Raw genomic sequence first — 11667 nt, 5'->3', positions numbered from 1 at the left:
CTATGCAAAGTGTAACACTTATTTACTTATCTCTCCGATTCGATAACGAACCCTTTGGGGGCTCCGCCATGTCTTGGCTCGTTCAGGCCGAGACAGTAGCCCTCACGGCCCTCTCTACATCCTAAGGGAAGCCTCGACGCCCTACAAAGGTACGCTATGTCCTCCATAATTTCCGAATTAGCCTAATAACTAATTTTCTTCTTGTGTTTGAACTTGTCCTCCAGAAAACTTGAGAAACAGCATACATTGTCGCCTGAATAGTCTGTGATAAAAATGCACTAAAAATTCTAAATAACTCGTTAAATGTGCTTAGCAGGTGTAATTTATGCGCTGTCGAAAGAAATAAAGCACACCCTAACATACTTTTTGGGCCTATTATTAGAAACCGCTAAGTTAGGAATAACATTTACGTTAAGTAGATTAACGTTGTTTATCTGATTTTGTTTTTAACTTTTGTGGGAATATTTTAACAGAAGCGATAATGGTGGAATTCAGACCTTCTAATTACACTTATTACGCATATAATAGGCTCGGAGTTTCTGTCGTCTACCTCTGCCCTCATACTCTTGGAACGAACAGAGAAGTTGAACGATGGGGACGTGATTTACTTGGTAGCTCTAAATGAGGGGGTACAAAGGTACTGCGGTTTTGGTGTGTTCAGGGAACGCTCCCTCCTCCTCAAGAGCCGATGACATCCGATCCGCCACGAGGTTTGTATCTACTGACTGCTTCTCACCTAAAAGGTGCATTCAAACACACGAATGCCACAATAAAATCGTTTGTTCTGTCCTAGCTATACAAGACATTGGGTTTATCAATGAACTCAGCCTTCTTCATGAGCATTGCATTTCGCACGAGGTAACCATGTTTAACTATGCAGCTCCCTGACTTCCTCGCAGTCTTATATCGACAAAGTAGTACAGAAATACATGACCAACCTTCAGAATAGGTGGGAGGCTATGATTGCGGCTTGAAGGTCATGCCGCAGAGAAAAAGGTATAATCTTCGGGGACTGAAGTGCTTGATTTAACCACACATTCAAACAAACTGTTGACTCATTACAACTTAGGCCTCTTCAAAAGGCTAGAGTAACCTAATACAGGGCTCCGAGACTTTCCTGTAGACAAAAGAATGCATAATACTCAAACAGAATATGTATTGTCGGCCTGCGAGGGGAATTGGAGGCTACTGGCATGGATTTGGAGGCCTGTCAACCAACGTAGGTAGAGTGGCGAAGCCCTTAAGTAGCCCATTATTAAAACCGAGAGAAAAACAGGCAATTACGGTACTATATAGCCCCTTTCCTCTTTTAAGCGTCATTCCCGATACTTCTCTTGGTCAACATCCAGCGTCGGCCATCACAACATAATCGGTGCCGTAAGGAAACAACCACGATCTAACCATGCTAGTCATCAAATTTCCGTGCAACTGAGAAAATAATTGACCGCAGTGTCACAGTTCCCCCTTGGCAGTTCCACTGACGCTAAGATTTCGGGGGAGGGGGGGAGGAAAGAATGTTTTGGCCATCACGCATGTCCATTGATACTTGTATGAACACTGGCCCAAAAGCAAACTCAGTTAACGAAGGACGAGATTTAACATAGTTTAATGGGAACACGGTTTCGCGTCTGTTCCTCCCAGTTGCTCCGTTTACGCTTCAGGGCTGTCCAGCCATATCCATTTGAGTTTTACTTAGCCAGCTGAGAAGTAGAGGGGGTATCGCGAATTCACATTATTGATATCTCTATTCAAGAACGGTAGAAAGCTCCATACCTAACTTTTCAGGGTGGGCCGCGGCTAGTGTCGATTCAATTTTTAAAGGCATTTGTGCAGGCTATTGAAGTGGAGTAATCAGCAATGGTAGACGGCGATCTCCCTCTTTTCTCCAATGTTTGCACTGATTCTCTCCATCTGCAACGCATGCACTTCTTTTCTTCGCTAGGTTTTAGCTCCCGCAAATGGAATTCAGGACTGATATACTTTAAGATGGGGTTCATATTCCACTGCCACCAATGTAGCACCCCAGAATTTCCTTAAAGAAGAAAGAAGACAATATCGGGGTGGAATATACGTATATTGGACATTAGTAGGACTTGTACCTACCGGCCTGGCCCGGTGACCACCCCACCTGGCGATGGTTCAATGGCGGAGCCCTTAAGTGATCGTAATCAAAACCGAGAGTTACGCGAAAAATAGGCTTATTACACTAGTACTTAAGGTATCGGCATCATTGAGACCTCGTCCTAGTCTATCACTTAAAGTAACATCCTACAAGAGCATAAAGTCTACGAGGAGATTTGCATGTCCGACAACCTTATAATAATTAGTGATGATTAATGACCACTTTATAAATGTACCAGTCAACTAAGTGTTGGTTTTCGTCTTTAAATATATGAAAATCGGAAAAAATTTCCTGAAAAAATATGTTAATGCTATTACTTGATCGAGGAAATCCATTAATTGTCCTTTCGCTATACCGAACAATGTAAAAGTTCTCAATTTTCGTAGATCAACATCCGCAAGGTTCAAGGCAGCTCTCCTTTAGGTTAAGCATTAGCTTAAGTAAATCCACAAGTATTTTTGATTGAGATGGGAAACATAAGATCATTTTTCTTTCCAGAGGAAGCCTATTACAGAATTGGGTATTTGAATGCCATAAGGGCACATTGTCGTTTTGAAATCAATTCCACCTGTCGCCTAGTCACTTAGCGATGGCCCATTTTCACCTCTTTGAGCTCTCCACTGGCTCTTTTAATGTATTTTGAATGAAGCAGCAGAATGCAATCAACTATGTGGCAGTATATTTAATTGTATGATTACAGCCACACAAAGTATTACCACTTTGCATGTCAGGCATCAAGGCTCAACCGATTCTTTCCTTTTAATGCAATTTTGATTTACCTTTGTCACCTTGGGCTACCACGGGTGAAATTCTGCCTTTTTAGGTAGTTGTGGGGCAGTTAATGCGCCATATTATTGGGAATCAGTTGTAAATTATTTCAGAAATTAGGGCACAAAGTAAAATGTTTCAGCACTCTCCGACGCCCAATAATAATTTGGCCATTAAAAGGCCGTCCAGAATCTTCCATCCATTATATATTTTAGTACACATCAAGATCACTATTACATCCTTAAACACACTAAATACAATTCAAACACTCCAGTTAGATGCATTATTACCTAGAGCAGTTAGTTTCTGTAAGGTTAAAAATAAAAGTATATCTCCTGCCTACTCACAAAGGCTTGCCCCAATTACCTTTTATCTCCTTCGGCCATTCACCCTCGTTGAGCATGTTTTGGATAAATTAGCTCACAAAATTAGTAAAGTAAATATTATTCTTTGTAAAGTAGCATTTGACATTCCTCATCAGAATTATTTTGGAATTTCCCCACAAGAGCGCAAATTCACAAGTAGATGGTTGTTTTGTTATATTTCCATTCTATGTGCCCAACTGACTCTTCAGTTTGGATGAAATTGGACCATTAATTTAATGTGACTATTCGGTTTATCTAAGAATTAATAATTTTTAAAGCAGTGGTCACAAGTGACCACCAAGGAGGGGTTATCACCAGAGGAATTAACTGAAGTAACAATGAGACTTCATTTTAGTTCCATAATTTGAATAATATTTTTCTCGAGAGGGAAGTAGATTGTGTGTTACCATGAGCTAGACACGCTTTGTGATCGTGAAATCTCGAGGACAGTAAGCCAATGAAAAACTAATTATCCACTTTAAAGATGCAGAATTTTATTCTTCAAGTGCATCTGTCCGTTGTGAGTTCATGTAGGCATCTTACAACATAGTCCTAGTCAGCATTATCCGTGCAATAGGTTGATTACTTGTTGTTGTCTGGAGTGCCTGAGGCTCGGCTTTGGTGCTTCTACTGGTCCTCCCGCAAGTCAGTGATACATATTCTGCCCTAGTATTACGTCTTCCTTCATCTTCAGGGAAGTCTTGGAGAGCTGCATTGATGGCAGCGGAAAACAAACCCCAACCTAAAGGACGATTACCCTGATTCCCACAGCCAGTTGCTAAACCTTAACACGGCAGAAGAAGGGCATATGCTGCGGATGGGTTTAAAATAAGGTCTAAATTCATCAGTCACCCCGTCTCATATTCTGCAGGAATGCTATTAACATCTGAAGTGGCACTACCCGTGAACCATTTGGAAAAGTTCATGGCGAAGCTGTCTACTGTACCTGCACATGCTATCGAATTGTTTAACACATCATGCCTCCTTCAACTCTCCAGTAGCCGGATAGAACCCATATAGATGTGGCTGGGCAGTAATGAAGTGAGAACAAAGTGGAAAGGAGGAATGGATGCGAAATCTGATTCCCACGAAACTATTTTATCCCCCACCCCCTATTAGATGGCTGCTTTTAGGCCAGTGTTCTTACGCCTAGCAATGGACATATGTGATGATCTGCACATTTCCCCTTCTACCATCACAGTTCCCAAACAGAACGAATAACCAGATTCAGTAGACTCGTTAAAAGGGAGCAGTGACTCTGCAGTCAGGTACCTTCCCGGTTGCATGGAAATTCAATGACTTGCGCGGTTGTTTGGCGGGTGTTTTCCTCACAGCACTGACTACCTTGTGATGTCCAGTGCAGGAGGCTGACTAAGAAAGGCGTCAAAATCGACGATCAAAGGGAGAAGAGGGCTCTCTAATACATTGGTCATTTGTTTAACTTTTCGTTTTGGCTTTGTGGACAATTGAAGCTTCGCCATTTGACTTCTGCTAGGCCATGCTAGTAGTCACCGACCTTTTTCTAAGTAGGAAAAACACACTACTAGAGCATTATGTCTTTTTTCGTCTCCAGAGAGGTCTCGGGGGATTAATTTTTTTCGTCATGACCTTACATTATATACATTCGAATTCTTGAATCCTTCTCTTATATTCTCCTGTGTGTATGTTTGATTAACCGAAAGTTTCGCAGCATCAACATAAATGCTTCATTTAAAATGAAGCCCCTTCATAAATGAAGCAAATCCGAGGGAGGGCATGAGAGTGAGGCATCAGTGCGATGAAGAAGGTCGAGCAGTAGTCAGCATCACTGCAAACTTACAATTTTTTCAGGGAAGCTAAGTTGATTGTTTAACAACTTAATTACGTTCAACTCACTTAAGTTGTGTGTCCGCATTATTCGTGACCTTTTGACCCATAGTGTTTGCAACAATTTCTGAGATGTTTCGCAGATAATAAATCAGAAACTTTTGAAATCAGTCAGCCTGTTATTTAAAAGATGCATTATGGAACAGTGAGTTCACTCCTTCACCCAATCTAGTTTTATTTAATCTAAAAATTTACTAACTGACAATGCGATTCATGAAAGAGCATTCACCTATCTCAAATTCAGTCCAATCCTCCTTTTAAGGAAAGGATAATCATCAAATGTCGTGGTAAAGTACAACGGAGTATGTATAGGATAAGAGCAGTTATTACATGAGGGCTCGAAGGCATTAGATCCAATTCTATTGCAAAGTCACACCTTTATTCAACTAATTTTGCAATTCGATGCCTTGCTACCACTCCCACTGATCCCCTTCCTATGTGACTCCGGCACAATGAGGTTAAATTCATGTTCACTGCGCGGGCTTGTGGACTCATTCGCCTCACAGATTTGGTCTACCAGACAGAAGTTCGATTGACTGAAAACGCTGCGCTTCTTCACCCTTTCCCGTGGAATTGATGGTAATGATGACAGTTGCTGTGGCGATCGGCCACGACGCCCCATATTCATCACCTGCAGGCAAGGCGCTTGCGGCACTCGTGGCTCACTAGTGTCCTCTGGGCGGTGTGAAGGATCCAGGTAGTAACCCACCTCCTGAACAAAGTCCAGTGAGTGCAAACATGTGTCCACGACCAGCTCGCAATCTCTGGAGGTTCGTTTCGGACTGGGACTGAGGAGACGACCGTATCTGCAACGCGTGTCAGAAGAGACAGATAACTTCCAGAAGTTCTCCTTCTCTACCGAGCTGAGCGAACTGTAGCTGCGGCCAGAGTAAACGCTTCCAGTAGAGTTCGAGTCCCGGTAGTTGTCTACCTTCTCTGCCAGTGAATTGTCGACCGAGTGGCTGCGAGAAGCGGGTAAATTGTAGGTATTGTTAACGGCGAGAAGATTGTTGTTGCAGTTAGGGTGACGGCATTGGTGATTGTGACCATGTGGGGAGGGGAGGAGACGTGAACCTATACTGAATTTCCGGTTCACTTCTTCTTTAGCCGCGAGGAGTGTGCCTCTGGTTAAAATCTCATTCTCAACGCAGCTGATTTTTCGAAGACGTTCCGTATGCATCCGAGAGCGACCGGGGGAGGGCTGCATGGTTGGACTGAAATTAGGGCTGATTGAAAGCCCTGCCTGTAAGAAAAATGGAAAGGCAAAAATTATTTATAAATTAAGTGAGCAACCAATGGGAGAAAATGATGCTGGGAGATCGAAATCTAATTTGGTTTTCTCAAGTGCACTTTGTTATCCAATTCTTCGCCATGTTAGCTTTAAAAAGTAAACTGACACGTTAAGATTAAGCTAGAAAAAAAAAATTTGAAGCCTTTCTAGCTAAAAGTAAAGCCATTATGTTCCTTTGATTTCCAGTCTTTTATAGCAATGATAATACTTAAAAGTAGGTTTCTTTGTTTCCTGTTTACGTCATTGCCTTCACAAAACTCATAAACCGGATTTGGCACAGGGCAAAATAGTTGTAACAAATTAAGACTTCATGCACTTTCCAATTAAAACTCCCAAAGCACATACAACGAAACGCATTAATGCGAAAATAGTTCAGTTAACCACCTTTTGTCAAGCACAACTTTAAAATGGAGGGCAAGGTCTCACTTACAAGTTCAATATTTAATTGAAATTTCGGGAATAGTGGCGGAATTATTCGAAGTGATTACGGTTTGATGAGCTTTCCCACGCCCTTAGAAGACATCTATTTGCGCGTGAAATCAAGAAATGCCGCTATCGTAGAGATCAAATGTTGCGAAAATGTTGTAAATTACAGCGCGGTGGGGCGATTTTATTGGTCCTTTGCAGATGGCTCCCGTTGATAAGGGAAAGGTCAACTTCGGCTGGGGCAATAATGAGTAGGCTTCTTATTGCATACCCTGTAGCTTGACAAAAGTAGTCACTTAAGCCCCTCACAAATAAATCTTTACAATAATTTATTTAAGGTCTTACTGTTGGAATTATAGCATAATAGCTAAAGTGCAGGTAACTTTTCAATTGTTTACCGCTTCGAAGGAAAGCTGCTGCCGTAAGCTGGGTTCCCGAACTATCTAGGCAGTGGATCTAGACAACGATACCGAGACTTCGAAAACAAGTTGGATGGGGTGTTTAAGAGAAAAAGTGAATGCGGCTCTTGTTTACATGAGGTCGTAGATGAAAGCATAGGCGTGCGGTGACACCTCTTTAATTGGAGGTACAACATGTCGAAGGTACAAATTAATGGTAAAATATTACAGCAGCGCAGGTACCAAAAACATTTGCAACAAGAACTAATCCAGTTTAGAGACATGCCCAGCCAAGTTATTACCCATTTTAACGAGCAACTAATGTTCTAACTTAAGGCCTTTTAAGCACTGTGCAACTACCTTCGTCTCTGTGCAAAGACGCTATAACTGAACGACCCTCCACTTCGCTCTAGAACAAAGCAAGTAGGCAATATTGTGTAAGCTCTTGCATATTTCGCGTTCTTCTTGCAACATCGGATATCTTTTCTCCCCAATTTTTGTCTAATCATCACCAGAGATTCAAGGCTTCCGACTTCTTCAGCTCATATTCCGGAACAAATAAGTTGAAGTGTTTAGCTGACGTTTTTATACTGCTTAAAGGCACTTCGGCAAAGTTTGCGCACTTATTCAATCTACTTTGAATAAGGGCATTCGACAAGGCGGATCGCCACGATAACTAAATGGAGGTTCACGTTAGTAGCCAAACACGAACCGGTACAAATTTAAATTCACTCAAACAGAGAATAAATCTAAAAAAGGCAAAAATAGAAAGCAGACCAGTTATGGTCTTTTAGCTTGCTTAATTTGGGCTAGCTTCTTAATAACATCCAAATTAATTAGTGCCTTTTTAAACTTTAGAAGAACTGGTCTAAATAGGAAAATGTGATTACTAATTAACAAAAGATTTACCTATTTAAAGACGAAGATACCTTCCTCTCAGTTATTTGGTCAAAATTTCTGATATATTTAGATGAGTACGGATGTGCAAGGTTCCCGTGCTCACTGGGTAAGCACGGAATTGGGAAATTAATCGTCGATGGTAGCGCCTGCAGTTTCTTATCTCCTCGAGGAAACGGTGTTGTTGCATTCCAACCGGTTAATCATAAAAAGTTAAAGACGAGCTCACTAGGAGAAATGGAAAGCCTGATCCCGCTTAAGGACACTTCTTCAAAAATCAGGTGAATCCAACCAAATCAAGCGACAGACTTTGGCCTTTGGCAAGCTTCGCAAATGCTCGTGGGTGTAACAGCGTTATTTTGTAGGAAGCACTTGGGGAAATAATCAAGCCTCGGGGCACGAAAAACATTGTCGTTTTATAAATGCATGCTTTGTAGACACTTGGAGAGGAGACTAGAAACTGTAACCCATCTTCACAGCAGTCGGGAAGGACGTTTTGGTTATTTTAGTTTATTATAAAAATGCTCACAATGTAGGAGTTGGGTTTAACTGATAAGCCTGCAGTACTCAAAACTAAAAAATGAAGTGAAGGGTAAGAGTATGAGGAAATTTTCAAAATAATTGTGTGAAGTAATTCGAGGCCTCTCCATTGGAGGGGAATTGTGAAGTGAGATCCTCTGAAATTACATTGATGTAGATATCTTATTGTACTTGTTTATTCTTAGGAAATATTTGACTAAAACGTCTAAAAATTTCAACGTTTTATGTGATTTCCTCTTCACTTTAAATATAGAAAGAAAACTTAACTAAAAATTAAAAGGTAAAGAGTGATTTTCAATCAAAAAACAGCCGGGCTTTCCGCTGCTTCGTTAGTTTATTTAAACACACATTTTTAAAGGATCAGATAGTTTGGATAACCGCATGGTCTTCGAAATAATCAAGTTCCCAAGGAGCATTATGAAATGAGACCAAGTATCATATTCTTCCATAGCAGTAGCATTGCCCTTTCTACTTCTCCTTGGATTCGAAATCCAAGTTTCAAGTAGTGTAAAATATGTAGGGTAGCATCTTCTTGAGAAGAAAAACACCTCCCTCCTCTTCATATGTGACTTACGGGATGATCTGAGGCGTTGCCCCAAGGCCAGCTGATCTTCTTATTGAGAGCCTCAGTCTCCTGAGGCCCTCGATTTGGTGAGTCCTCTCCACAGTGTCCACTAGCGATGTCAGCGGGAGTGACACGACCAGCAAGGTTTGAATTAGCGAGTAACATGGGCCAGAGGACTGAATGGAAGACCTCGAGGACGTTGAAACCGAGGCGTGCGCTGGTATCGATCAGTGGACAGCCGAGGCGATCCAGTAGGGTTCGTGCCGTTGTCTGCAGCTCGTCCGCTGCTGATGTCAACACCGATCCGCTTGATCGCCGTGATGACTCTTCCTCCGTCTCCATCCCTCCTACTACTCGCTCCCCGTCTCCATCCTCCACGATTGATGGGACTGTTAGAACGTCCGCCTTGTTCCCCACAAAGATCACGCTTTTTGGGTCAAACTTGTCCCCTGAACCACAAGTTATTCACTACTAAATGTAAGTTTTAATGTGTCCTGAACCTATTGTTTACGGTACTGCTTGTATAGTTAATTTTTTGTGTACTTAAAGGCTGATAAACTAATGTGTGCAAAGTGAGTAAGCATGGTGTCTTTTTATGGCATAGGTGGTGCAAATCGCTCGTTTTATTTTCATCTACTGTAACTCCTCTTAAGTGCACAAAACCCCAACTCAACTATTACTTTTTGCAGTGAAGGCGGGAAGCACATACACACACTTCCTCGTCGACTATAAAACACGGTTGGGATCAGTGCGATAGGACGATGCATAATTCATGCTGTGTAGCTCCGGTGACATTTTTTTGCGCATCATAGTTATGTCGCATCTGTTTGAGTGTGGTCGGTGTGGATTAAGGTAGCTGAACTTACCTTTGACGCGTTGGAGGTCAGTGTGGAGTCGGATGGCCTCGTGGAGAGAGTCAGTGGAATCATAAGCGAAAACAAAAACAAAAGCACTGCCTGTCCGCATTCGTAACTCGCGCATCGCCGGAAAGGGATGCAGGCCTGCAGTGTCAATCAACACCAGACGTGTGCATGTACAGCCTGGACCAAGGGAAAATGAGTTTAAATGGTTGATAATACCATCAACCACATTCAATGATGGGTTAGCAGACGCTTGAGTTTTTTTCGGCCAATTTATTAATCCCTACTTCCGTGCCCTCGTAATATTGGATACTAGGGTGCCAGTACCCGTTACGCATAGACGGTTGCTTGGAACTGACTCACAGAGCGCTAGTTGGCCTCCTCCCTTTAATGAGAAGCAATATAATGTTTGGTAAAGAGCAATCCCGTGTGGGCCTGATGCATTGCACGTGGAGTAGCCATCGCATACTATGTAGCTCTATCTGCAAGAGTCTAAAATCCGTTTGAGGGGAATGCGATGAAACCAAGTTCACTGCTGCTTTTAACACAGAAAGAAGTCTTCTAAACCTCCACTGATATGAAGCATAATAATCCAGAAACAGCTAGCACATTGCAAAGTTTAAAAAACCTGCAGGGAGGCAGATATGCTATAAAACTTACTCATTGTTTGAAGAACCGTGGAGTAGGTTTCTTCAACCGTCGGTCGGTACTCCTCAATAAAGTTGTTTTTGAGAAATCGACGAACGAGAGCCGATTTGCCAACTTTGGCCGCCCCAAAAAGGACAACATTGAAGTCGGGAATGGTGGAGGATTCGGAGATTGAGCGGATGGGAGACGACATGTAGGAGTAGGAGCAATGCTTCTGTCGGGACTGCGAATTTATTCCATGTCTTCAGATCACCTCCTGCTCAAGGCTCGCTCCCTACTGGCCCATACCGTGGCCAATCAAAAGCGAATGGGCTGTCTGACTTTACGAATATCATAAAAAGTGCAAAATTTTACGATTGCTACCATTTTTCAATTCCTTTTAAGCCGTATTATGTGCTATTCTCTTTAAGTGAAAAAGCAAAAAATCCAATTCGAGTCGTATCTTTGAAAAATTAGCGGAATTTAGGGTGTTTATAAGGCGTTTTAAAAGCGTCTTATGGAACATAGACGATTGTAAGACTATAATATCATATTGGTTCCTCGTTGACAGTTGAAGTAAAATCCAAGAATCCCTGCACTTAAGTAGTTGCGCGTGATCATTCAATTGGTAATATTTAATCATTGCGTTCCTACTTATCCTGAAAACGCTGATTGGATATTAGCGTCAACAGTTGGTTACTTGGTGATTGCACTCAAATCAGAATTTCTATTTTGCAAACAATCATTTTGGAAAAATCATTGTGAATTCGAATTTGCCTAATAAGATTCAAGGTATGGTTTAGATGCTTGATTCGCAAATGCCAGAGGGGGCGCATTGCTATTGAGGTTGAAAATGCAATAATTTTTGATAAACGTATGCACCCTTGTAATACGTTGGCCGTTTATTGAAATCCCGGTCTCTGTTAGGGGACACTTAGGTGC

The 11667-nt window shown here is 41.9% G+C and overlaps 1 protein-coding gene across 1 annotated transcript; it reads right to left on the bottom strand. All coding sequences in view use genetic code 11, as the record gives it.

The window, feature by feature from the left end:
* Window positions 1–5503: 5503 nt before the first annotated feature.
* Window positions 5504–10939, bottom strand: EGR_00390 (GTP-binding protein Di-Ras2; the record flags this gene model as incomplete). The annotated part of the gene is made up of 4 exons (XM_024489639.1): window positions 5504–6364; window positions 9248–9687; window positions 10105–10278; window positions 10759–10939. The coding sequence occupies 4 exons, from the start codon at window positions 10937–10939 to the stop codon at window positions 5504–5506; spliced, it is 1656 nt and encodes a 551-aa protein (XP_024356317.1).
* Window positions 10940–11667: the final 728 nt, after the last annotated feature.

The sequence above is a fragment of the Echinococcus granulosus genome, assembly GCF_000524195.1.
Source record: "Echinococcus granulosus chromosome Unknown EG_S00001, whole genome shotgun sequence".
Classification (NCBI taxonomy): domain Eukaryota; kingdom Metazoa; phylum Platyhelminthes; class Cestoda; order Cyclophyllidea; family Taeniidae; genus Echinococcus; species Echinococcus granulosus.
The sequence above is the reverse complement of the archived record's forward strand: the minus strand, read 5'-3'. Positions and strand labels throughout refer to the sequence as shown.